Below are 25,493 nucleotides of genomic sequence, written 5' to 3' on the forward strand. Positions count from 1 at the left end.
TGCAATTTGCATATTTAAAAAAATAAAATAAAAGGGAATTCAAAGTCTATTATGGAAATTTGTAGTTTAAATATTTTAAGTTTCTTTTTCATTTATTCCTGTGCAACATTTATATATCAAATGAAATAATAGCCCAAGTAGCGCCAATTTCTTGATATTATCAGGAAAAAATATGTATATTATTCCCAAAAAATGCCTTCTACCACTCAAGTGTGCTAAAGTCAAGACTATTTAGCCCTACCACTATTAGGCCACTGCTTACCTTCAGTGCTGTTATTTTCAGTCTGATTCACATGAGAGCCTATATTAACACTTACATTTTGGGTCAAAATTGCGAAAAACGCCAAGTAAGCCAAACACTAATATTTGAATTATGTCTGTTGCTTACAGATATTTCTAATACTGTTTAGGCCTATATGAAAATACATTTATACTTGCATCTAATAACAGAAAAACAACAAACAAACTTCCATCCATCAACAGCGGCCATAAAAAGTATTCAACCCCTCTTGACTTTTTGCATATTTTCTTGAAATACAATATGGTCAAATACATTTATCTGGATTTTTTTGTCTGTTTTTTTTGTCTATTCAAAGTATTCTTTTCTGTCAACGTGGAATGGAAATTCAATACATTTATATAAAATTATAAAATTGCACTAACAGAAAAAATCTAGTTTTATGCCTTTCAAAACATTTTTTTTTCATGGGAGTCACGAGCTAAACAGTGACGTTTTTGGGTTCCACCAAGAATCATCAAGCGCTTTGAAGCTGCGTCAAGCCACACAGGGACATATGGGGTAATACCGGAAGCTGCCTTCAAAATAAAAGCTCCCATTCTATAGTCTTTCGCAAAAAATATGCCACTGCTATACCTTACATGGGCTTTTACATTTTATTAGCCATACTTCCAAGTTGGTATAAATTTGCGTTGGAGTCTTTGTGGATTACAACACCTTATATAGACTGGTAAACATTTCAGTGATGCCTTTTGTCTGACTTGACACTAAGTAATGGAGCTCCCACTCTATAGCCTTTAGAACTGCTGTGGGTAAAAATAGACTTTTTCAAGGTAGTAAACATCCTTGCAAGTTGTCTGTTATATATATTTTGTGAGTATTTCAATGGTGGGTTATTGGTTGAGTTGACACCAGCAGATATCCTTCCATCCTTGGAGGGAATATAATATATATAATGATATCATTCATCTTGCATAGTTTTCCTATTCTGTTAAAAGGGCTATTTGGAAAGAAAAAACAATTGTGTTTTCACTTAAAATTCCTCCTTAAAGCTGCAATCAGTAAAATGTGAAACCTGATGACTTTGGCGATCCCTTGAGTCGCTTAATGGTTTAACTAGTAATAGTGATGATATTCTACTAGCAATAGTAGAATATCCTACTACTGCAATGTCAACACATTTAAGACATATAGACAGATATTTACATACCATTCATTTATTCTTCACATAGCAATATAAGAGTCATAACTTTATATTTACAATATATTTTATGTAACATGTTTTTAACTGATTTACACTTCATCCAATTGGTCACTCAGTTTACACTAAAGCTGTAAACATTTCGGCAAAGCAAATGGAAAACGGCCTTCACAGCCTGTAATACACTCCATCGTTCCTATTCAGTGCTGCAGGGCGGCCTAGAGGTCAGCGACACCATCCTGTAACCAAAAGGTCACAGGTTCGATCCCCACAGCAGCCATGTGTCCTTCTGGAGTGTCCTTGAGCAAGACCTTGAACCTGTACCTGCTCACTCACTGTAAGTCGCTCTGGATAACAGCCTCAGATAGTAACGTTATATTAATTATGCTGCCGGTGGATAGATACAAGCCTGAACTTCATTGGTCTACAAGCCTAACTGTTGAACTGAAGGATTAAGTGCTTTTAACTTAAGAACCTTAAATAATTTCACTGGAATTATTAGTGGCAATATCAATCAGCTATTGGCAAACTTAAGAGGATTGGCAAACCGACTAATCCTAATAGTGTAAACGCATTAGCAGCAGTACAGTACAGAGGTTAGGAAAAGGAATGTGTCATCTTCTCGGTCCGACTGGGTTTACGGGTCGAACAGGACGTCCCGCAGCCGGCTGAAGCGGCGTCCGTTCAGTCTGGAGAAGGATGTGAACAAGTCCCTGCTGTCGATGTCGTACTCGTCGACCGTCCCGTCGACGTGAACGACCACCGGCCTGGAGCCCAGGAGGGTTTCCCCGTCCGGCCACCCCAGCCCCAGGTGGTGACGATGAACCTGCCGACACACACACACACACACACAACTTTTTAAAATAGTTGACTTAGAACTTATTGAAAGCCCCTACATGGAGAATATTTACCAATATCAATATATCATTCTCAATTAAGAAAAAAAAAAAAAATCTGCTTTTTATCCAAAAGCAGAGTTTACAAAGCACTCTACCAAAAAGGCATAAAAACAAAGAATGCTAAAATATCTACGAAAAAAAAAGGAGCTAAAAATTGGGAAACACATACAAAAGAAAAAGTGGTTAAAAAAATAAACTTAATAAAGTCAAAATTAACCACATTACATAAAAACAAGTTTATAAAAGTGGCTTTTAAGAAACTGCTTTCAGGGTGCCTGTAGGTCCTGAAAAAGTCTTCAAATGTCTAAAATTAAACTGCCTAAATTTAAAGTCTTAAAAGGTATTATGTACAGTTAAATAGAGCATCTTAAATACAGTGTTGTAAAAAAAATGTTAAAAAAAGGTGACCGTTTCTTGGTGCACTATTTCTCCAATGAGAAATCAGTCACAGAGAATTTTCACACTAATTTCAAATGCAAAATTGGTCTTACACTTCATTCTACCTATTAGGAAAGGTCTTAAAAGGTCTTAGATTCAGCTTGGTGAAACCTGCAGACGGCCTGTGTGAAGGCGTCTCACCTTAACCAGAGTGCCGTTGTTGCAGTGCCAGACGATGCCCTCCACCCGGCCCTCCGGACTCTCCTGCAGCCAGGCACACAGCTGCTGGAAGTCGGCCGGTGGAGGGTTTCTGATCCGCACGCTGCCGTGTGACACCAGGGCGTGGACGGGCTGCTTCTTACTCCCCAGGCCTGTTGGGAAAAACAACAACTTTATTTCACATTCCACGACACAGAAGACCACTGACAGCTGAGGCAGACTCTCGGATTTGAACAATTTTTGAAAGCCGATACCACTATCAGATATTTGGCACCAATGTTTTGTTTTGAATTATTTTTGCCATTACGTGAGACTTTGAATTTTGTCTTTAAGCTCTTTGGCACTGTGTACTGGTGCAGATAAGGGGAATACAACTGACATATAAACTGTCTATACACTTCATCATCAAGATCACTCATGTCTTTTAGCCCTAACAAGATGTTGTAACACTAATTGTCCAGCAGGTGGCGAGACAGAGGTCTCTTTAAAGACTGCAAATCTGGGATCTCGATGCTGTATCTGGATCCGAGTGATCAAACTCAGCAAGATCAGTGATCCTGGATTGCAAAAAGAGGACAAGAAAACCTGGGGAGGATGTGCAATGCCCTTTTAGTATGGTTTGGATTGTCACTGAAATAAAGATTATAGGATCAAGCTTTTGTTGTCACTAACGTTAAAAAATGGCAACGAATGGACATGATGGAAAAAGTCGTATCATATTTACCATACGGGTTCCCATTGACGTTGGTTCCGATGAGCTCCAGCGTTTGCTCCAGCAGTTCAGCCAGCGGGACCGCTGCGATTTCCAGCGTGTCTTCATCCTCAGCGCTCGGCCTCAGAACGAGAGCCAGGCCGGCGTCGTACTCCACCACAGAGGAGTGCCAACAGTACTGCTTGTTTTCCCTCTCCACTGGGACCCAGCCTGCACAGGCACAAGGACCAGTCAGTATCTCTGCAGTCAGTAAAGACCAGAATGCTGGGTGAAGCTAATAATATGTAACAACAACGCAAAGCCAACTGGAAAAGTGTTAAAAAGATGTTTGGTTTTGGTCAAGCAATCTGACAAAAAAAAATCCATTTCAACCCAGGAGCTGGTGAGCAATCTTTCTTGCTTTCCTTTGTTTTTTTTGTCTTTTTATCTCATCTATTACACTATTGTTGAGAAAACCTTGACAGTACAAAGTCCATATTACCTTGCAGGATGTTCTTTACTGTGATTATTGGTGCTTCCCTACACCAGTGCACTTCTTACCTAGCTGCATCACAGTCGTACACATAATCAGTAATCACAAGTAAGAAAACCCTCTCAAGGATTATTTCTGTGTTGATACTCTTTGGCCAAACCCAGAACTTTTCATAACTGTCAGCAAAAAACGTTTATTACAAAACCTAACCTTTAACGTCACAAGGAAATGGCATTTGGACGATGTTTCGCTTCCATAATTCGATAGATTTCCAGATTCCAGCTAAATCAAAAATCTGTAAAAGGTATTATTATGTTATTTTTATGTTCGCCTACTGGTACACCATGAAGGAATCACTGAAGAGTTGCCATTTTCCAGTAAGTCAAACTAATGGGATTTTGATAGAATACAAGAAAATAAAATCAATGTAATTGTTTGGCATTTATTGTTAAATAGGTGTATGTTATGATATGGGGAATTAGCCAACAAGGTTTTTTTTTTCATCTCATTGTGACTTCAAACCTAAACTTAACCTCACCAGAGACCTTAGGAAAAACCCTAACCTACAGAATATTTTGCGACCATTGTTTTCCTCAGTGGTTAAAGCAGAATGTGTAAACTTCAAAGCACCTGGAATGTGTCCGTGTTCATCGGGAACCGGATTGCCGTTGTGATGTTTGACCCTGTGGGCTGGGATCCAGGCCTCCGGCACCGTCTTAAAATCCTCCTCTACGTTCCACGTGAACCCTGATTAACGACAATCACAACAGGAACAGAAAAACGATTAAGAAAAACAGAACAAAAAAAAATGGATCTGAAAAATGAAACGGATCCCTGAAACAGAAACATATCTCAAAACCAGTCACCCACCTACAAAAGATCAAAAACAATTTTAGAACAGCTGAGGATACGATGACATGTGGGAGAGGTTTTAACCACATCCATAACAGCATGTACTTTCATAACTGAGGCTAAAATACAATACCTTTACAGCTCTTTCATTTCTATTTTACACATAAACACACATACATACATATACAGAAAGGAAAAAAAACAGATATACAGAAAAATTACACACAAAAAATACCTTTACAGCTCTTGTGTGAATGCTGGTACTTTTTGAACCTCTTGTCCGCCTGCTTGCTGGGCTTCCTGTCCAGGCGAGCCCACAGGTACGGCTGCCCTACAGAGCAAGAAAAACTATCATTCAGTTTTGCAAGCAACTAAGAATTCATACTCTTCATTTAGTTATTATAAGACTAGTGGTTCCCAAAGTGGGGTCCGGGGGACGCCCTGGGGTCCGTGAGAGAGTGCGTGTAAGGATAACTTTTTTTGCTCATGGGGTTCACTCTCCACTTACGGTATATAATTCTGTACTAAGTCGTATCTTACAACAAAATATTTTTAGATGGGGTTCCACAGGACTACATTTTAAATCTTATTAAATATGAAATATAGATATGAAAAAGTTCTAAACTGTGACACCAATATCAATGTCGGTATCCAGGGGTGAAGTGCCTTGCTCAAGAGCACTTTGATGCCACTCACCTTTATAAACCGTAACGTAACAGCAGGTGCCATCCAGTTTCTCTGTGGCCAGCGCACAGTCAATATTAGATTCCAGAGCGACAGGATTCACATTTTCAGTGGCGACAACCTGAAATTGCTGAAGACAGAGAAGGAAACTGAGTCATGTGCTGTAAGTTCAAGTGGAAAACTGCTGAATTTACGCTTTGAATGCCATTCCCATACTAGTGCTGAATCGATTCGTCGATCGTGAGAAAATTTAATCAATTTATCAAGTAAAAACACCAAATATTTGCAGGTTACGGCTTCACAAATGTTAAGATTTGCTGCTTTTCTCTTATTCATATCGTTATAAAAATGAATCCTTTGGGTTTTTTGGCTGCTGGTCAGACTAAGTAAGCAATTTTAAGAATCACTTTGTGCTCTGGTAACTTGTGATGGGCATTTGTCATTATCTTTCACTTTTTATAGACTAAATGATTAATCGATTAATCAAAAAAACTTAGATTAATCGACAGTGCTAATGGTTAGTTGCAGCCCTATCCTACACTCTTACATAGTTTGGTAAGTATTAGTATACATTCCCCTTTCTCTCCCATAGCCAGATATGAGAGATGAATTTGCACAATCCCTTAAGTGCAGCTCCATAACATTGAACTGTAAAAGTCAGTCCCAGGATCATTTACTGGGGACAGGGATGTGTTTTTACTGGTCAGAGCAGCACTAGAATATACAGTAAAGCTCATGTGGATGTTGTAGGGAATGAGCATATTCAAATCAGGTATTAGTCAGTGGCAATAGAGCGTCCAGGCTATGTATTAGTTATTAGTTTCATACATACTGAACACTGTGACCAGCTCAGCATTCAAAATACTCAATAAACACAGATTATACATTGTGTCAGTCCGTATTAGTAACATAAGTATCTAATAACAGTCAAACCATTACCAAACCAAATCAGAAATGAACATGTGACGAGAAAATAACACTGCTATTAATTTAACTGTTAACATAATAGTTTGTTATTCCATCTTGCTTGTCGTGTTGCTGGATTCAGATTCATTATCAATGGCTGCTGTGCCGCTGCGCACCAACCTGGCATTCACGCTTTCTGGACTGTTCTTCCTTCACCTCCGTCAGGAAGATGCACGGTATTTTCTGCTGAACCGAGCCGAGGCGTCGCATTTTTTCGTCTATTTGACTCGTGTCTAACTTAACGGTGGCGAATGGTTAATGACAAATGCAAGGAACCGTGTTTAGGTTGGCAACCGTTGTTCTCCATGGCATGTGTAGTGGTGAAGGGGCGAGTGCTGCTGCTGCTGGGCTGTCTTCTTCTTCTTCTTCGTCTAATAAAATTTCCGGCAGACTGCACGCTGAAAACCGCATTGCTGCCCCCTATCGTTCATGAATATATTTACTCCAGCTTCTGCCTACGTCCGAGGATATTGGCTTGTGTGTAAAAAGTTCAAAAGTCCTCTTTTAATTATCTGACGATGTTTACCTCGACTTAACAAAGTGAAGAAGAAACTCACTAAATATCTGTTCTCGCTCTTTACTATAATTCTTACAATTAGGCTAAATATAGGCCTAAGCTGCTACAACATGCTGTCTTTGGTCACATTCTGGATGCCTGCCCACTATTTTAAATAATGATCTAACCTTATTTTTTACGGTCTATGGATCTATCCCACAATGCTCTAGTCTTAGTCAAGTCAATTTTACAGCATATTTTCTGTCACCTCCCATATAGAGAGTCAAAGTCTGAGGTAATTTTGTATGCTGTGATCCAGTGGTTCTCAAAGTGAGGTACGTGATTTAGTGTAGGCCTAGTCCAAAATCTCAATAACAACTAGCCTATAAACATAAGCGGCCATTAGGCTAGTTATGGAGCCTCTAGTATACTCACCTAAATATTATAGACTAAATTTGTGATTAATTAATAGGCCTCTCGATTAATTAGGATAATGGATAGCCTACATTTTAAAAAACGTGATTAATTAAATTCACATTTAAATGATGCAATCAATAAAACTGCTGATACAAAATTAATAAAATGTTAATTAAATGTTCCTTAAATGTGTCAATTAATGATTCGATTTTACACCATAACGTTGTCAGTACGAATTTTATTTTGAAAGTTGTGACCGGAAGTCCTATTTTAAATCTTTCTGGCTTGACACTGCTTTGCGTAGCGTACAAGCCTCTGGCGTAACGGGGTTCTCCTCGTCTCCAGCATCCACTTAACTCATCCCGGAGCCCTGCTACGACCCCGTCCGCTGACTGTAGCCCGCTGCAGCAGGGATAACAGGGGAGACACACAGCCTGTTTCCCCCGCTGACAGCTCGGACACCCGCCGGGATGTTTCGGGCGGAGAAGCGGAGCGACGCGGAGGTCCTGGACGCTGCGGCGGTCAGACAGCAGCGGAGGCTGAAGCAGGCGGTCCAGTTCCTCCACAAGGACTCGGCTGACCTGCTGCCTCTGGACGGACTCAAAAAGCTTGGGACATCTAAAGAGGGGGTGAGCCTGGGAGTAATATGATAATATTTAACCATTCATTTAATTTAATTATTCATTTTAACTGATTTGCAGTAGCTAGATAGACTATAGACGTATAGGCCTGTAGGGATGTATTGGAGAGTATAAACCCACCTTAACTCAGGTTACGCACGTTGTTATTAATGGAATAGAGTTCACCTTTTTGGGTTTACATAGGCCTAAATCTTTATGATATAAATTCATACTATAGGCCTACCATAGTAGGTAGGCCTAGGTATCAAACTAATGCGTTATATGAGTAAGTCATATGTAATAAGTTATATGAGGATGAAAAAAAACAAACATGTAAGGGTAATATATGATGAAGATATTAAGCTTCATTGATCCCATTGGGGAAAATAGGTCGTCGGAGCAGTAATAGGATTCAAAATGGAAAAATAGAATTTAAGCACACACCTAAGTAGCAAAAACATAAAATAATAACTCAATAAAAGTAATTAAGTTTTCCCATCTTTGCTTTTCTTGCCGAGATATAGGCTAAGGGAAAAATAGAATTTAAGGGAATAGTTCACCCAAAAATGAAAATTCTGTCATTATCTACTCACCCTTGTGCCAGCTGAAACACACACAGGGAGTTTGCAAACAACAAACTTCACCTGTGTTTCAGCTGGCATGAGGGTGAGTAGGTAATGACAGAATTTTCATTTTTGGTTGAACTTTTCTGCACACAAAGAATATTAAAATAAGCTATAAACAGTAGAGAAAATGAATGAATAAATGAATAAAAGCAGTAAAGTGGAATGTAAACATCATTTTGAGTTTTGCCATCTTTGTTTTCCTTGCATATTGACCAAGCATTTGGCCTCTGAAGGTCTGGATGACAACATGGCAGCTTTGTTTGTAGATCTGGCAGACTGTTAGCTTCAGCTCCTCAGGGAAAAAGAGGAAATCTTGTCCATATTTGCAGCACATATGAACGAAAAATGCCTTTTGTGGGAATTGGGTATTGATTTGCTTTTGTTTTGGTGGCAGCCACACCTTATCCTCCAGAAGCGGCTGCTGGAAGCCAAGCTGACTCGGGGCAGGCTGAACATGTGCGGGGTAACACCAAACCACAGCGGGGTCTTTCTGAGCCGCAGCCATTTAAGATCACATGAGGAAGAGGAGGAAGAGGAGGAAGACTTAATCTATGTGCCGTGTAAGGTGAGGAGAAAGAGAATGAGACAGCGGTGTGTGTGATGCATCCATAACCATGTTGTTATTTCAACCAGTTAAAACCATTTGGGCAGATTCATGTATACAAGCAGGGTTGGGTAGGTTATAGGGACGGGATGATATATCAAAATTCAATATATCGCAATACAAAAATGTCACAATACGTATCGTGGGGCAGAAAAATGAATTGTGATATTAGCTCCATTTTTATTCTGCTGTAGTAATCACAAATGAGACACTTGACCATCACAATTTCACAAGCTCTCCATCCAAATGATATTATTTGCACTTTGTAATAATGACATTTTTAAATTGTTTGCATTCTAACAAGCCAATGCCATCGCTAGATTCTGCACAGTCAGACTTTGTTGTCATTGATTTTATTTATTACGTCGTATCGTGGTTGTATCGTATCGTGAAGTCCATATCACGTATCGAATCGTATCGTGAGAAAAGCATATTGTCCCATCCTTAGTAGGTTACTGTAAAAATGTATTCCATTACAGTTACTATTTACCTCATCAAAACGTTAATCAGTTTCGTTAACTCAGTAATGTATTCTCATTACTTTCAGTTACTTTCAGATTACTTTGCCGTATTTGAAGTATAGGTGCAGGTAAGAAAAAGTGAAAAATTACACAGTTCAGGAAATTTATTTCAGGTTTGCATACAAACACATTTGATTTGTCCCACATTTTATAAAGACATTGATCTCCTGTCACTGTTTAAATGGCCATCTGTATTTCTTGCTTTCACATTAAAAGTATTGCCAGAAGTAATCCTCTAATTTTTCACTTGTATCTGTAATCAGAATCAATTTTTTTGGTAACGTAACAAAATACAGTAATTTTTTGTATTTAGAATACATAATGCTGCTGCAACTATTCCTAGTAAATACTACCCAACCCTGCTGTGTACAGGTGATGTTTTCCACTGCTGCACTGTGTGTTTTCCTTCCAGCACCTTGTCGTCTCCCTCAGCCTCTCACCTCTGTCTTCTCTGTGTGTGTTTGCAGTGTTCGGGACAGGAAGCGAGGCTGCTGATCGACACAGGCTGCAAACTGAACCTGATGTCCTCCCTGACTGTGGAGAGATTAGGGTGAGATGACCTCAGCACACACACACTCATTATCGGTCTGTTTGACCGGCATTATGTCGTCTTCTGTGTCCTTAAGTTATTCATGCAGTCACTGACAGCTAGAGGTGAGAAGATAGCAGAGGTGGAGACTCGAGTCACATGATTTGGACTCCGGTCACAGTTTGAATTGCTTGAGACTTGACTCGATGCACAAAGAGAAGACTTGAGACTTGACCTGACTTAGGTTCTGGTGACTTGGGACTTGACTTTGACTTTGATGACTTGAAAAGGTTTCTAAAGTCTTGACTTGAGATCTTGTGTTTGTGTAAATGACTCAGATTGAAAGTGATGAGATTTGTTCCAACAGATGACTGAATTTAAATTCTGTTTTCTGAATTTGTATGGAATGATTGAATTTATTGAAGTTGAAACTGATTATAGAAATCAAACTCATGATGCTCTTACCAAGTTTTTATCCTATTAAAACCATATTGCATTGAAAGGTCCTAGATATTTAGTTTTCTTTAAGATATTAAATTGATACTGGACTCTTGATTTGTTCTGACTTGACTTGGTGTTCTACATTTAGACTTGAGACTTGACATTAATGACATGGACTTGACTTGTTCTTGACTTGGTGTTCTACTTTTAGACTTGGGACTTGACTTGAGACTTGTGCCTCAAGACTTGGGACTGACTTGGGACTTGAGCAAAATTGACTTGGTCACACTTTTTGTTTCTCCCAAAAGTTTGAATGAAATGGTCGACGTGAACAAAACGGAGACGGACGGCTTTCCGTTTCAGCGGAGGCTCTGGATCAACGGCCACATCGAGGAACTGGGCCTGACCATCGGGCAACTCAGGATGAAGTGCTCCTTTGCCATCGTGGGTAAGGAAGTAGGATTGAGATTACAGCCAATTATGTGACTGTAGTTTATGATTCTGAAAACCACAAGCTATTACAGAATGAAATGAGCCTCCAACAACTAAATTGCCTTGATTTGTTCGCAGAAAGCAACAGGCCGCTGATGTCCCTGGGCAACAAGACATTAAAGTCACTCAAGGTAAAAACAGTTCTTTTCCCCAGACAGATAGTTCTAGATACTGTACATACATACTGTACATATTTACTTAATCACTCACTTACTTACTAGTCACACACTCAGTCAGTTAGTCAGTCAATCAATTAATCAATTAGTCAATCAGTTAATCCCTGGGGGGAAATTTGGGTGTCATCAGTAGCATAGTGACATAAAACATATAAAGAGGATAATGCAAATTATATCAAAAATAATACACATTAAAGCTGCACTAGGCAACTTTGCACTCATAGCTAATTGTTTTGAATTTTTTGAAAGTTTGAAGGACTTCATTACCCAGATATCATGTAGCGTGACATCAGCAAACTGTGTCCTTCTCGGATTTAAACTTATTGGAGTGGAGATGCTTTCTCTGGACGGAGCGCTCGCTTGCTGCTGTTTGGGAGACAGTTTCGTGTTTTGTTGTTAAATTTCGATTCGTCACTTCCTGTGTGCTGACAAGATTTCCCACCAGTGTCCATAGCCAACACCGGAATTTCATTTGGGAAAATACAGTAGTAAAATAGTTAGTATAGGGAAGGGATGCGCCTCTCAGTTGGAGCTCCACTTTGTGATTTAAGCTGATTAGACAGGGGTGTTTTTATATATAAATCTTGCCTAATGCGGCTTGAAATAATATAAAAATGGGCTGATTGACATATTGACAGATTCTGTAGAGGTAAGCGCGTGGCGAGGTTGTGTGACGTGTCGGCTTGTCATCCTGTTGCAGTGTGTAATTGACACGGAGAATCAGATGTTGGTGTTTGGGAGGACAGTGAGGGAGCAGGTCCAGTTTGCCAAAACGCCGTTCAGTGAAAGGTAAGAAGGATATTTTTTAACCTTTATGTATCCAGAGAAGGTTTGCTGAGCATGCATGTTTTTTTTTCCTGCTTCACATTCATCCAACTCCACACAGCTCCACACATCTTTCAACTTTCAACTTTCCATCGTAGAAGAGGCAGAGGCATCTACCAGTTTCTCCACTGACAGTAGCCTCAATAGACCAGAATGCAATGCAGCCACAAGACACTTTGAGTAAGGGGCGCTGGTTTTTCTTCACTGGAAAAACTCTCACTCCACTATCGCTATCACTCTCTCCTCAGACACGCATAACCCACAGCTGAATGCAACAACTTCAGGCGTGTTCTCTGGGGGTTGTTGAAAGGCATTCTGGGAAATGTAGGAAATCACTAACTGGAGTAGAAGTAGACGAGGCAGGTTGAGGGAAAGTGGATTCACCAAAAAAAAAGTTAATTACAACACAAAATAACTGCGTTTTTTCCTTGACTTCATTTGAATATGTGTCTATGAATCTTGCTCCGGAATTTGAAGAGACCAAATGTTTTCTGAATGAATCTCACCAAGTCCTCCCTGTTTCTTCTTCTCTCCTTTTTCCTGTAACAGTTCTTCTGACTTCAGAAACCTGTGACCTCCACAGTGACACCGACCTCCGTCACAGTGACCAAAAGCAATAGGACAGTTTCCTCTTACAACTTTGTGACTAGATGCCTCATTGGGGAACTACAGATTTGTCACTTCATATTCTCACTCTGTCTCTCTGTTGTTTGCTGCATTAACAAGTCAGATATTCCACCTTGACTTCACTGAATTATACATGGAGGGCAGAGAGCTATTCAACAGCCGCACACACAAGCAGTTCCTCACATGGCACCGGCAACAAAAACCACTCCTGTAGCCTAGTGTAGGGTCAAGATGATGATGATGGAGATAGTGGAGATTATGAATACAATAAATATTCTTGACCGTAGTCACATCACCAGATGCGTTTTTCTGAGCTGATTATATCCAATAAGCACAACAGTCATGGAGGAGAACCAATCAGATTCAGGCAAAAAATTGGCTCTCAAATTCTCCTGGTTATTAAAAGTTTGTTCCTAGGATCATTCTGTCTGAATGGAAAACGATGTGTTTCCCGAATCATATATATGAGCCAGATTGTTGTTTTTCCTGTTGTGTATCGTTACCTGAAGTAGCCTCAAATATTTTAGCTGCCAACTTGAGCTCTGGTAGGCCCTCCGTTAGCTTGCTAGCCTATCTATCCCATCACATCCAAATAGCTGTAGCCACTTAGCTAGAGTAAAGCATAATTTAAAGATTATGATTATAGATTTTATTTGGGTGTAACAAAAGGATAAAATGCAAAATAGGCTTGCATAAACAAACAATGTTAAACAAAACCGATGCTTGACCCAAGAACACACCCAGTGAAACGCCCACAAGCGATGACTTTTGATAGAACGAATTGACGCAAAAAGCGAGGTGGTGGCACTTGTTCTGCATGTCAGTGTCATGTCAATACAGCAACATGTGGTGTGTAACTAGGTAACAAATTAGTGACAGAACCTGTAGCGCTGTAGATTTTAAGATTCTTATAGAATTGTGATTTATAGCTATTGTATTCTACAACTTTGTATTGTTTTATTAGACATACTCCTCTACATTTTAAGCTGGAAATGAGTCTTGCAGAACAAGGAGGATTTTTATTTTATGTCTTGAAGTGTCTCCGACAAGCGTAGCAGAATCTACTGGATACAGTTTAACACTGGCACTGTTTATCTATTGTGTTTTATAATGTTGTAATGTATTTTCTAGTCTTAAACATGTATTTGCATTGAGGTCACTGCCTTTGAATATTTATAAAAATGATAGTGACACTTATATGCTTTATCACTTGACCGTAGCAAAATGTAGCACTTAATATAAAATAAAATCCCAAGTGATGTGAATGTGTCTTTCCGATTGTTTGTGTAATTTGCAACAGAGGACATTTACCACTTGACAAGACCTGATGTAACTATGCCTTGTGCTATTTAGGGTGAGCGCCAATTATGTGAATGGGACAGTTAAAGGTTGTCTGACGTAATTGAAGCTGTTTATAAGAGGTGGAACAGTAGGGAACGCTCCTTTTGAAAGATGTCAAGAGGGTTCGCAGTGGGAAGTGTGCGAAGGCCAGGGGGATTTGGAGAGAATAATGAGAATAAGAGCAGGGCCAAGTGTCATTTCTCACCCTTGGGTGGGGAGAAGCTCTAATGGCACAGCTGGCCTATGACTATAGCAACCGGGACGTGGCGGCTGTGTTATGTAACGCACCCTGGTTAGTTGCCTGGCAGGTGAACAGCCCCTCCAGTGGCCCGGTCCTGCACATTTCTCCATGGAAACCCACATCAACAGTGAGGTGAAGTCGCTGTGTGCAGCTGACTGTGAGCGAGCCAGGCAGAGACTCTGGGGATTTACAGAATAAACTGTAGGTAATGTACTCATTGAGTGTTTGCTGCTTATGTGAGAAACATGTGGTATAGTTTCCAGTTCAGAGGAAAGGACAAGAGAGACGAGCAGGAGCCATATACAGTATTTAGCTGCTTTCTTTACTGGGAACACAACGAAGACAGTGACAGAACATAAATGTTATAATAATCATGTTTCCTCATGGCCTGCACCAAGGAGAATAAGCTATAAATTGCTGTGCACAGGGGGCTTGCCATTTTTCTGGATAAACATTTGATCACACTTGAAAATGTTTGAAATGTTGAAAGTGTTTTAGGCCGCCCTGGTGGCTTCAGAATGTAAAAACATATGTGTAATATAACTTAGTTTTTAGATTCAACAAAAATGATTTAAAAGGATTACATTTTTCTTTTTAACCATGTTTAGAGATTTGATAAGATAAGTTTCTGTATTTTCATTGTAAAGTTTTGTTTGTGAATGAAAGATTTAGCAGCAAGGATAAAAAAAGTTCAATGGATTTGTTGCTGTTACTGTAGTAGCAGATGAAATCTTTCAGTACAAAGCGTTTATCCCAGAAGTTGCATACCATGTTCACATGGCAAGTGAATCAGGTTTTCATCATTATTTCCACAAAAAGAACAAACATCATCAACATCACAGTATTTGGAGATTGTGGCATTACATGGACATACGGTATCTTATGTATGTTATGCAATATTTTAAAATTTGAATCCTGGTGGCTCAGTTGGCTAAGGCGTGTACTATGTAATTGCGATATCCTGGGTTCGAATCTGGCCCAGGACCTTTGTCGCATGTCATCCCCCTCTCTCTCTCTCTCTCCCATTTTTCCTGTTACTCTCCGCTGTCAACTATCAAAAAGGAACAAAACTGCCAAAAGGACATCTGGGCGGACCATGGCCTCTGATGCTGCGCTGCCTCTGGACAAGCTGATTCCACTGTTTCTGGGCAAGCGGAGCTGCAACATAGTTTTTGTCCTGGACAGCTCAGAGGACATGAGAGCTGTTCTGGGGTCAGTGACTCGCCTGCTGATCCAGACCCTGCTGACTAAAGCCTCTCTGAGAGACTCTCTCTTCAACATCATGACATTCTCAGACAAGGTGATGTGGGATCACAGCTCATAACAGCAAAATCATCAGAGATTACAGCAGTGATACAAAGGGCAACTTTTTGGGCAACTTCAGTCAGAAACAGTGCCAAAGGAGTTGCTTCAGCATTGTTGCATTAATCACATAGGAACATCTTGTTGCCAGGAAAGATCTTCTCAGTCGCTCACTTTGCTGCCTGTTGTTGAGTGTTGTCCATCTAAACTGCCCAAATTACCAAGTGTACTGCCACTCTGATACATCAATGGGGTTTAGTAGATAGTTTAATGGCTGTTCTGATAGAAAAGGTGCAGAGTAAATTAAATACATTGTTGTATTGTTTATAATGAGCCATAACTCATTATAATGACACGCTGACACATTCCAAGGCCTAAACATTGTTATATGCTCCCATGTCAGTAAAAACTCCATTCAAGTTTGTAGGACCATCAAACACACAGCCAGTAATAGTTCAGCCTTCTCCCAAACTACTGAAGTTAACAGGGCAGCTTTCTACAGCTCCAAAAAAGCACAAAATGTCCTTAAACATTATCCAACATAACTCAAGTGTTTTGTGGCCAAACGATTGCACTGTGGGTCAAAACGCTGCCGTACTATATATTATCCTCACTGACAATGATCTGGTCATGTGCGCACCCTAGCAAGCACACTGGAACACTGTTGATTGTAATCAGTGTGTACGAACAGTGCAATCGTTTGGCTACAAAACACTTGAGTTATGTTGGATAATTACACTGCACAAGCAGTTTGGAGAAATTTCATGGGTATTTTATTCTTTTTTTTGGAGCTGTAAAAAGATGGCCACATTAACTAAAACAGTTTGGGAGAAGGCTGAGATGGAACTTGTATGTTTGGTGGTCCTACGAACTTCAATTGCGTTTCGACTGACATGGGGGTGAATAGATAATAACTGAGGTTTCATTTGGGAGTGAGCTATTTCTTTAAGTGGCTGGTGTTTAATTCCCACACTTACTGTAGGTCAGCTGCTGGTCCCACCACATGCTCCCCTGTGCTCCTGACACTGTGTACAAGGCCCTCTCCTGGATCCACTCCATCAGCTGCAGCCGCGGCAGGGATCTGCTGGCCGGTCTGAGTATGGCCCTGACTGACCCAGCCTGCCAGGCTGTCCACCTGCTCACCGGGGGTCTCCCAGAGCACCCTGAGGTCCTGCTGCGAGCCCTGCCCACCCTGGCTGCCGGAAGGCCCGTGAACGTCTTCTACCTGCTGGATTCAGGCGGTCAGCTGGACAGCAAAACTCAAGACTTCCTGCAGTGTCTGACTCACGCCACTAGAGGGAGCTGTTATGTGATTCCAGCCGGTGCGAACGGGGCGCTGGAGAAGGTATGACTGAACTTGACGGTTGCTGGTTGGGATTGGTTGAGAGGTGGTGGGTTTTTTTAATGGCTCTTTGATGCTGTTACACTGTATTTTGTCTGTGTGAATGTGTTCATCTAGAAATATTGTGATACTCTATTGTATCCAGAGGGGGGAAATTCTTCTTTCCTCTTTTAACCTGCCCTGAATCGTGTCCTTGGAGCTGGTAGGAATTCAGTATCTTGCTGCTGTCATGGGGGATCGAACCTGTAGCCCTTCCCTCCTTGATCCTGTCCCGTCAACTGCCATGAAAATGCACAAGCTTTACTCAAACATCAGTAACTTTTGAACAGTTTGTCCGATTGCCTTGCAGTACACACTTGAAGAAACCACACTTTCATCTTTAAATGCAGCTACAATAATGGGATCAGTCCAAAACAATCAATGATGCAAAGTGTATGGTTAAACTCCCCAGATTGGCTCCTATTGGAGTTCTGCGTCTTGGCCTCCCAGCCAATCAAAAAGCTTTCTGACAATAAATAGATACACACTGACTTCACTGCACGGTAAAGAGTATCTGGAGACAGACTTTTAGAAACACACTTCGAGAAAAGACGCTCCAAGTCCAAGGATGTGTGTGGACTGTGTCAGGTCCCACGCTGCATCAGTGTGTAGCGAAAGTGGCAACTGAATGGATAAATGGCTGTAAAGACACCACAGGAGTAATTAGGACAAATTATGGGAAAAAAGACCCAGGAACATGGGCCTAAAAAAGTTTTGTATAGCCAAGGGGAAATAGTTTAGTTGGCCCTAAAGCTGTGAAAGATGTCTGCAAGAGCTGGAGTGACTCTAAAATAGGGAGACAGATTCATGTTTGGAAAATTTAGCATGTGTTTTGACTAAAAAACAATATATGTTCTGTTTTCTTTTCATCACTGTCTAAATGTTTCTTTCTGAGAGCAGAATGTGGAATTTAAGCGGTACTGACCGTTTAGCAGAGAGTGTGTTGAATAAATAGAGGTGCAGCATATAATATCTACTGTCTGTATATCTGTATGTTGCCAGGTGATTCCACTGTATACTGCTGAGAGCCAGACATCAGTGCCGTCCGTGTCTACAGTGAAGTCTTACTGTCAGTCCTCCTCTGTCCTCCCACACCAGCATAACACGTCCCTCCCTCTCCTCAGGTTGGTCTCCATGGTTACAGTTTCAAACAGCGCACTACAAACAGTGTTATAGCTAGGTAGCAGATAATGTTATCAAGATTGACGTTTTACCTTCCCCATTGTCAACAGATGATCTCTAATATTGTACACACATGGCGTAAGCATGTGATATTATGATTGTTGTGGTGATTGCATTGTGGTCCTGTATAGCTCAATTCCCCTTCCATGTTAAAGTCACAATGAAATGAAAAAAATACTTTTTCACCTTAGATTCTATTTTCTTGTATTTTTATATAAAAATCCCTTTATATTTACCTCCTGGAAAACAGTGTATATTTAATGGTTACCTCATGCTGTACCAGTAGGCCAACAGCATATATAAACCAGAAGATTTTTGAACTATCCCATCCCTCCCATCAAATAAAACTACCTTTATCTCCCTACCTGATATCCCATTGGTTTACACTTTTGAATGATCCCTCCCTGCATTATGTCCTGCCCCAATATCCTATTTCAACAGGAAAATACATCAAATTAAGAAGCAAGATGCTTTCAAAATGCTGTTTTATTGTGACTTTACAAATGCATGTACTGATGGTACTGTAGTTTGCTGTGGTTAAAAGCATCTGGCTAATGGCCTATATGCATTTCTGAGGAGAGCTCTTGGCTTTCTGTGGTCACCCAGGTGCAGTCTGGGTAATCCTCTCCGCCCGGTTCCTTCCTTTGTGCTGTCTGGCCGGACCCCGGGCGGCGCAGAGTTCCTCCCAGGATGCCGAGTGCTGGCCAGGAGGGAGCTGGATGGCCTTTACTACCTGGGTACTGTGGTACAAGAAGTACAGGTGAATACACACTGCACACTGACCAGTAGACAGCACATATCACTGATTCACTGCACATGTAGACATCTTCTTCCCATGTGTCCCAACGCAGGGTCGTAGAGGATTGTGGGTAGTTGAGTTTGACCATCCAGGAAGTGTTGGTGTGGGCGTCGACTCCTCCCGGCAGCAGCTGGTTTGCTCCCTGGACATGGTCAAACACACCAGGGTTCACACACACTGTCTGGCACCCGGGGATGCTGTGCTGTCACCATGGGAACCGGACCTGAGGAGATACGGACCGGGGAGAGTGATGGCCGCCACAGAGCGCAGAGACTGTCTGGGAGGTATGATGCAGTTCATCTCTGGGCTCTGATTTTTTTTGTTTTGTTTGTGTTTTTAAGAAGTGTAGGATGATCCCAGTCAGTCCTCTATAGATAACAGAAGGCATAGTAGAGTTTAACCCCGCCTCAAAAGTTTAGGGACAGTAAAGAAATATATCTCATAGGTTTGATATATCACATGGTACACTATATTTTTATATATTACATTTGTTATATACATGTATCTTGGTAGTTACTTATTGGGGTTTTGATTTAAAAATAAGTATTAGCCAATAAACTTCTAACATTTAAAGGAATTATCAACAAGGAGGTTTCTTTAACTATTATGTGATTGCAACTGATTTTGAATCAGGTGAATTTAAAGTTAATTGACCACAACACTGACATATATTATTTCAGAGCTCCTTGCTTTATTAGGATATCTCTCCACAACCATATCTCCTAAACATTGTAATGACTAAATATGTATCACCTGTTAAAACGCTTCTTAAAACTCACTTTTGTTGACTTTCTTTCATGTAATGACTTTTCACTAATTGTTTTTGGTCTCCCTTTTATTTGCTGCCTTGCTTTTGTATTTCTTACCTTGCTTTCATTACTTTGGCTGTTGATTTTATGTTTTTACTCCTTTGTAAATTTTGTAATTGCATTTTGAAAAGTGCTCCATAAATAAAGATGATGCTAATGAGGATTAATATTACTGTTGTTTATGAAGACGAGCACTGGTTTCTATTCATGACCACTGTCAATACTTCAGTCTTTCTTAATGTTACAGCTGACGGTGTTACGGCCCTCCAGGTGTTGATGTGGAACGGCTGTGTGTCTCTGGTTCCTGGCAGCCTGGTTGTGAACATCCCGGCCTCTCACCATGACAGGATAGTGAGGGAGCTCCAGATCCCAACACCAGCTCCCAGTCTCTACTGTACCTGGCCTTGTGTTCGCAGCCCCTCCTGCCCTCCCCAGCTGTGCTGCACCGACTGCTGTCAGTCAGCGTCGTCTTCCTGCTGCTGTCCAATCACACAGCAGTGGGCACACATTGTTCCACCCTCTTATACATGCAGCTTTGGGAGAATGGATAGATTTGAAAGGGCAGAACTAGATAGGAGGGACCTGAAAGATACAGATACAGGGAAGAGTGATCCTGAGGTGCCGTCTTCCTCCTCTTCACCTCTTTCTGAGGATGAGACCAGAGTGGACTTGACTTCTGCGGTTAAAGTAAGGAGTAAACAGCAGCGGCCGCCCTGGAGGTACTGGAGGAGAACCGGTCCAGAGCCGCAGCACAGACAGCCAGGTGGGAAACATACACAGGGTCAACTGACACACTCTGGTCTTAAAGCCAAAGCAATTCAATTTGATTTCAAATGAAAGATCTAAAAACAATACTTAAAGGTGCTATGTGTCGTATTTTGACATCAACAAATCATCATCACATTCATTTTGAGACTTAAGTATAATTACTGTAAACAAACGAGACCATCACTGAGAAGCCTGTCAGCCTCTATCAGCCTCTACTCTGCATTTTACATTGTGAGCCACCTGGTTGGATTTGGGAGGGAAATCTGCTGGATTGCTTTACGGCACAAAACAGGAAGAGAGTGCTGTTCTTCCAGAGCAAACAGATCTAAAGATGTCAGAGTTTCTTGTAATGGCAGATGCTGGAAGGAGTGAAAGGCCGATGGATACATCACTTCCAAAATGTTTATCCTCTTTAATAAAGCCAAAGAGAAAACAAACTCACACAGAGCAACGCCGGGGAGCGACAAGTAGCAACATCCTCTTTGCATCAGGATTTATGGGAAATGTAGTCTTAATTTAAAGAAACACTAGCATTAACAATACCACTGCATGAGATAGAGGCTACCAATCGTCTTGACCAATGGTCTCATTTATTTACAGTAACTATACCAAGGTATAACAATTAATTTGACAATGATATACTGATGTTTAAAAAGGCTACACACTCCTCCAAAGAGCATGTACATTGGCTCCACACATACACATAAAAGCCTGTGATAATATAGGAAAAGTGCTGTATTTTCAATGCCCTACTGCCATATAATCTGCAATAGATCTGGTCATGTTGGATATATTCCTGTTTTTTTTTTAATTTCCAGGCAGCATAGTGCCAAAGAGGACATCACAGCCTGCGAGGTTCAGCTATCCTGTCATACAGATCAGTGTCTCACCCAATCACAGCTCACTGTTTCAGCCACTTCCTGGTTCTAAGGGAAGAAGAGCGAACATCAGAGATGTTTTTGGACAGACTAGCTTCGCACCTCGACCACCTGTAGGACTTCAGTCTTTATGTGGCAACATCACCACCGCTGTTTACACCTGACACACCTGTACAAAACTGTTGCTTTGAAAAATAGTGATACAAAGCAAATATTTACTGATAAAAATAGTCTTTATTTTGATATACTGATGCGGCATAAGTGCAGGCATAACTGTCAGTGCATTACATGATGTTCCACTTTGACATACAATCTACATAATCAAATACACAAATATAATGTTATGAAAATATGGCTTCTCAATGTGCAGCAAATAAAACGTTGATAAAATAAAATAGAAACTCTTAAGCACAGGTCATAGTATAAAAAGAGGCAAAAATCCTCTGAAGTGAAGACACACATAAACAACATTGGGACTGGTCAGCTGTATTACTGAAGGTGAAAGGTGGCTGGTTTGGTCAGTGAGGGGTCAGAGGTTAAAGGTCAGGTTGATACTCTCCCCGGCGCTGATGCTGACCGTCTGGGTCTGCTGCTGGGAGTCTGGCATGCCGGCGGTGATGGCGTACGTCCCGGGAGAAACCTCGATGTAGAAATCCTCATCTACCGCCGACACTCGACCCTGAAGGTGGGAATTTAATGACAGCTTCAATTTTAAAGACATATTAATAATAAACTTTATTCCACATTCAAAATCCTGACCAGGTGCTTAATACAAAAATAAAATGGTGAGACAATGAAGTAGAAGATACCCACACAGTGGATTAATGCTGTTTTAAAAGGAAAGATCCATCCTAAAGCACTTTAAAAACAGCTACTGGCGTTGTACGTTGCGTTTCTGGAGACATTTTGTTGTTTGGTGGTTTAAAAGCGGAAATTTTAGTTGTGTGTCAATTTTCAGCGATCTAAAACATCAACAGTAAACGCCAGGTTTTGGAGTCAGTCCCTCAGTATCAGAGAGCGAGGGCTTCTTTCTAGAGCCGCCATTTTGCACCAAGAGGCGTTCAACAATCCTACAGGGAGAAATCCATCGTAGAAGAGGAGAGAACAGAAGCCTCAATAGACCAGAATGCAATGCAGCAACAAGACAGGTTGTAATTTGAGTAAGGGATGCGGCTCTTGATTTTTCATGACTGCAAAACTCTCACTCTCTTGCTCTTGCTATTTCTCTCTTTACCTACACATATTACCCACAGCTGAAAGCAACAAGTTTACGCCCCTTTTCTGGGGGTTATTGAATGGCATTCTGGGAAATGTAGGAAATCACAAACTGAAGTTGAAGTAGACGAGGCAGGTTGAGGGAAAGCGGATACATGAAAATAAGCATTTTACAAGCAAATTACAAGACTTCATCAAACAATAACTGCAATGCACGGAACATGGCAGACTGATGATAAACAAGAGGATCCGAGGGTGGATTTTTCCTTTAGAGGTTTATTCAACAGCATTTAAAGCTGTCAGATTATAAAAGTGTCAGCTCATGATGCTACTTTGTCGTACAGAGGCCTTACGTGTTTCCTGGTTGGCAGCGCAGGTGTGGTCGTCCCAGCAGCTGGCTGTGTATGGAACCTGGACACATGCGTCCTCTCAGGGTCGCTGGGCTCAGAGCAACGGCCTGACTCATAAAACTTCTGCAACACAGACAGACAACTCACATTTTTATCGTCTGAGTGTGTTCGAAAAAAAGTCATAAATCATCAAAAATTCAACAATCGAGGGAGTGGAGAATGGATTGGTTGGGGACAGAGAGGGGAAAACAGCACCATGTTCTTCTGTAAGGCCTGCTGCCAGTTTCCAGCAGTGGGAAAGAAGTTAAAACAAATCTCAATGGTACAAGTAGAGTGTTTATTTCCCAATATGAACTGCAAACATATTATTTCATAGATCAACAAAATTGCCCCATAAAAGGATCATATTGCCCCTAAAAAAGTTCATTTCTTATGCCGATTGAGTATAGGCAAGGCATCCAGGTCTGCAATTTATGTGTGAAATAAAACAAATGATCAGCATCTGACCTTGCATTGATAAGTTGTCTGTGCCATGAACTCTGCTATGGTTTCGAAAGCATCATCGAGGTTTGTGTGGCTTCTCTGAAAATCGACAAGAGCATGAGAAGGGAGAGAAGATGAGCGGAAACGAGAGACAGCCGAGGGTAAAATACTCCAGTCGCTTCATACTTCATTATCATACGTAACACATGCACACACACACACACCTGGACAGGCTGTTGTGCGTCTTCCTCCGAGGTAGTGGGGGTCTGGGATGCCCCGGTGCAGGTCCAGTCGACGCTCCGCCTCGAGGCCCGCTCCAGCACCTCCAGGCCCAGGACGGCCGAGCGGCGCAGCGAAGACTCCAGCCAGGCTTGACTCGCCATGAACCAGGTGAGGAAGACTCAGGCGATCTTCACCTGAGCGGAGGAAGAAGCACAGCGCTCTCACTCACTCTCTCTCACAGCCCTTTTTGCCCCTGGTACCACAGATGTTCAAGGGTGGAAGGAGTAACTAATACGCAAGTACGTTTTTACTGAAATATTGTTCTTTACTAAATTTTCAAATCATGTCCGTTACAGACTACAAATTTTGTGGCTCTCCGTAAGCATCAGAAACTGGACCAAAGTAAATAGGCCAAGTGTGGAGCCATTCACAGAGAACAGTCAGTCAGCAAAGAAGAGAAGAGTAATCTGGCTTTACTTTGTGCACTTTATTTTGAAATTTCTAGAAATAATCCATTTTGAACTGATCACATGTAACAATGTTTTCTTTTCTAAACAGTAACTAACTTTTACTTTAAGTACATTTTAAATTAGCTACTTTTTACTTTTACTTAAGTAGATTTTTACACCAGTACTTTTACTTCTACTTAAGTAAAATATTAGCAAAGTAACAGTCCGAATTCTTGAATAGGACATTCTAGTACTCTTTCCACCACTGCAAATGTCATTGTAAAGCATGGTGGACTGGAATCTGCTCTCTATGTGCTGGAGATCAGGTTTCAACCAATTTGAAGGCTTTTGAAGGCCAATACCATACTAATACATTTATATTTCTAAAATTCTCATTTGAAACCCAGGATAATAATAATAATATAAACAATATGCTGTATATTGATCCATACTTGTGTGGAATTCAATATCACTCATTAAGTCTGTTTTAACTGTGGAAAAAGCTTCAGGAGCGACCAAAGTCTATAGAAAACGAGTTCTAACCCAGGAAAGTTTACAAGTCGTTACTTTTCACCATCAAATCGTTCTGAAGGTTATTCCTATAGGACTTGAATGCAGCATAAATTGCAAGAGGACAGCGCATGCGTGAAGATTAACGCCCACATTAGCAGACCGGGAAAGCTTGTTATGAGTACTTTATCTTCTAAATAGACAATCTTTACCCTTACCTCTCTACCAAAAGGTTAAACGATAACCACTGCAACATTATAATATATTATTACGTCACACAGGCTGCTCTAGACATATCACTATAACGGTTTACCGCCTCACGGTTACATGCAGTATGTCAACAAATCTTAGAGCATTCAACAAGTTCAGTAAAAAAGATTATTTACCTCATGACTTGAATGGACTATTTAGCGAGTCGTAAACAAACACAAATACAACTTGTCATAGAAGCAAAACCCTCTTCAATCAGTTACCTTTTTGCGCGCAATCCTCGCATTCTCTACATTTGACTTGCCGTGCCTGTTTTTTATCACTAACAGGAAATCCTGCATGCTAAACTCCGCCTTCT

General features: G+C 40.9%; 3 protein-coding genes across 6 annotated transcripts; 1 reads left to right on the top strand and 2 right to left on the bottom strand.

The window, feature by feature from the left end:
• Window positions 1–1,453: 1,453 nt before the first annotated feature.
• rlig1 (RNA 5'-phosphate and 3'-OH ligase 1) lies at window positions 1,454–6,914 on the bottom strand. Of its 3 annotated transcripts, none has more exons than XM_071904948.2 (7): window positions 6,742–6,914; window positions 5,668–5,785; window positions 5,207–5,302; window positions 4,750–4,866; window positions 3,660–3,857; window positions 2,918–3,087; window positions 1,454–2,265 (listed from the first exon to the last, which is right to left on the bottom strand). In XM_071904948.2, the coding sequence occupies exons 1-7, from the start codon at window positions 6,829–6,831 to the stop codon at window positions 2,077–2,079; spliced, it is 978 nt and encodes a 325-aa protein (XP_071761049.1). In that variant the 5' UTR covers window positions 6,832–6,914; the 3' UTR covers window positions 1,454–2,076. The 3 variants fall into 3 exon arrangements, with proteins under 3 accessions (XP_071761049.1, XP_071761048.1, XP_071761050.1); XM_071904947.2 differs by having other exon boundaries at window positions 3,660–3,887; XM_071904949.2 differs by having other exon boundaries at window positions 3,660–3,887; window positions 5,207–5,297; window positions 6,742–6,845.
• Window positions 6,915–8,004: 1,090 nt separating this feature from the next.
• On the top strand, window positions 8,005–13,002 carry LOC139916132 (nuclear receptor-interacting protein 3-like). The gene is made up of 7 exons (XM_071904929.2): window positions 8,005–8,163; window positions 9,175–9,345; window positions 10,373–10,455; window positions 11,184–11,323; window positions 11,446–11,498; window positions 12,244–12,332; window positions 12,918–13,002. Exons 1-7 carry the CDS (start codon window positions 8,005–8,007, stop codon window positions 12,940–12,942), a joined length of 720 nt encoding a protein of 239 aa, XP_071761030.2. The 3' UTR covers window positions 12,943–13,002.
• Window positions 13,003–21,468: 8,466 nt separating this feature from the next.
• On the bottom strand, window positions 21,469–25,474 carry akip1 (A kinase (PRKA) interacting protein 1). 2 transcript variants are annotated; one of them, XM_071904951.2, is made up of 5 exons: window positions 25,312–25,441; window positions 23,969–24,160; window positions 23,769–23,843; window positions 23,265–23,384; window positions 21,469–22,375 (listed from the first exon to the last, which is right to left on the bottom strand). In XM_071904951.2, exons 2-5 carry the CDS (start codon window positions 24,125–24,127, stop codon window positions 22,226–22,228), a joined length of 504 nt encoding a protein of 167 aa, XP_071761052.1. In that variant the 5' UTR covers window positions 24,128–24,160; window positions 25,312–25,441; the 3' UTR covers window positions 21,469–22,225. The 2 variants fall into 2 exon arrangements, with proteins under 2 accessions (XP_071761052.1, XP_071761051.1); XM_071904950.2 differs by having other exon boundaries at window positions 21,471–22,375; window positions 25,399–25,474.
• Window positions 25,475–25,493: the final 19 nt, after the last annotated feature.

This window comes from Centroberyx gerrardi, chromosome 4, assembly GCF_048128805.1.
Source record: "Centroberyx gerrardi isolate f3 chromosome 4, fCenGer3.hap1.cur.20231027, whole genome shotgun sequence".
NCBI classification, from domain to species: Eukaryota; Metazoa; Chordata; class Actinopteri; order Beryciformes; family Berycidae; genus Centroberyx; species Centroberyx gerrardi.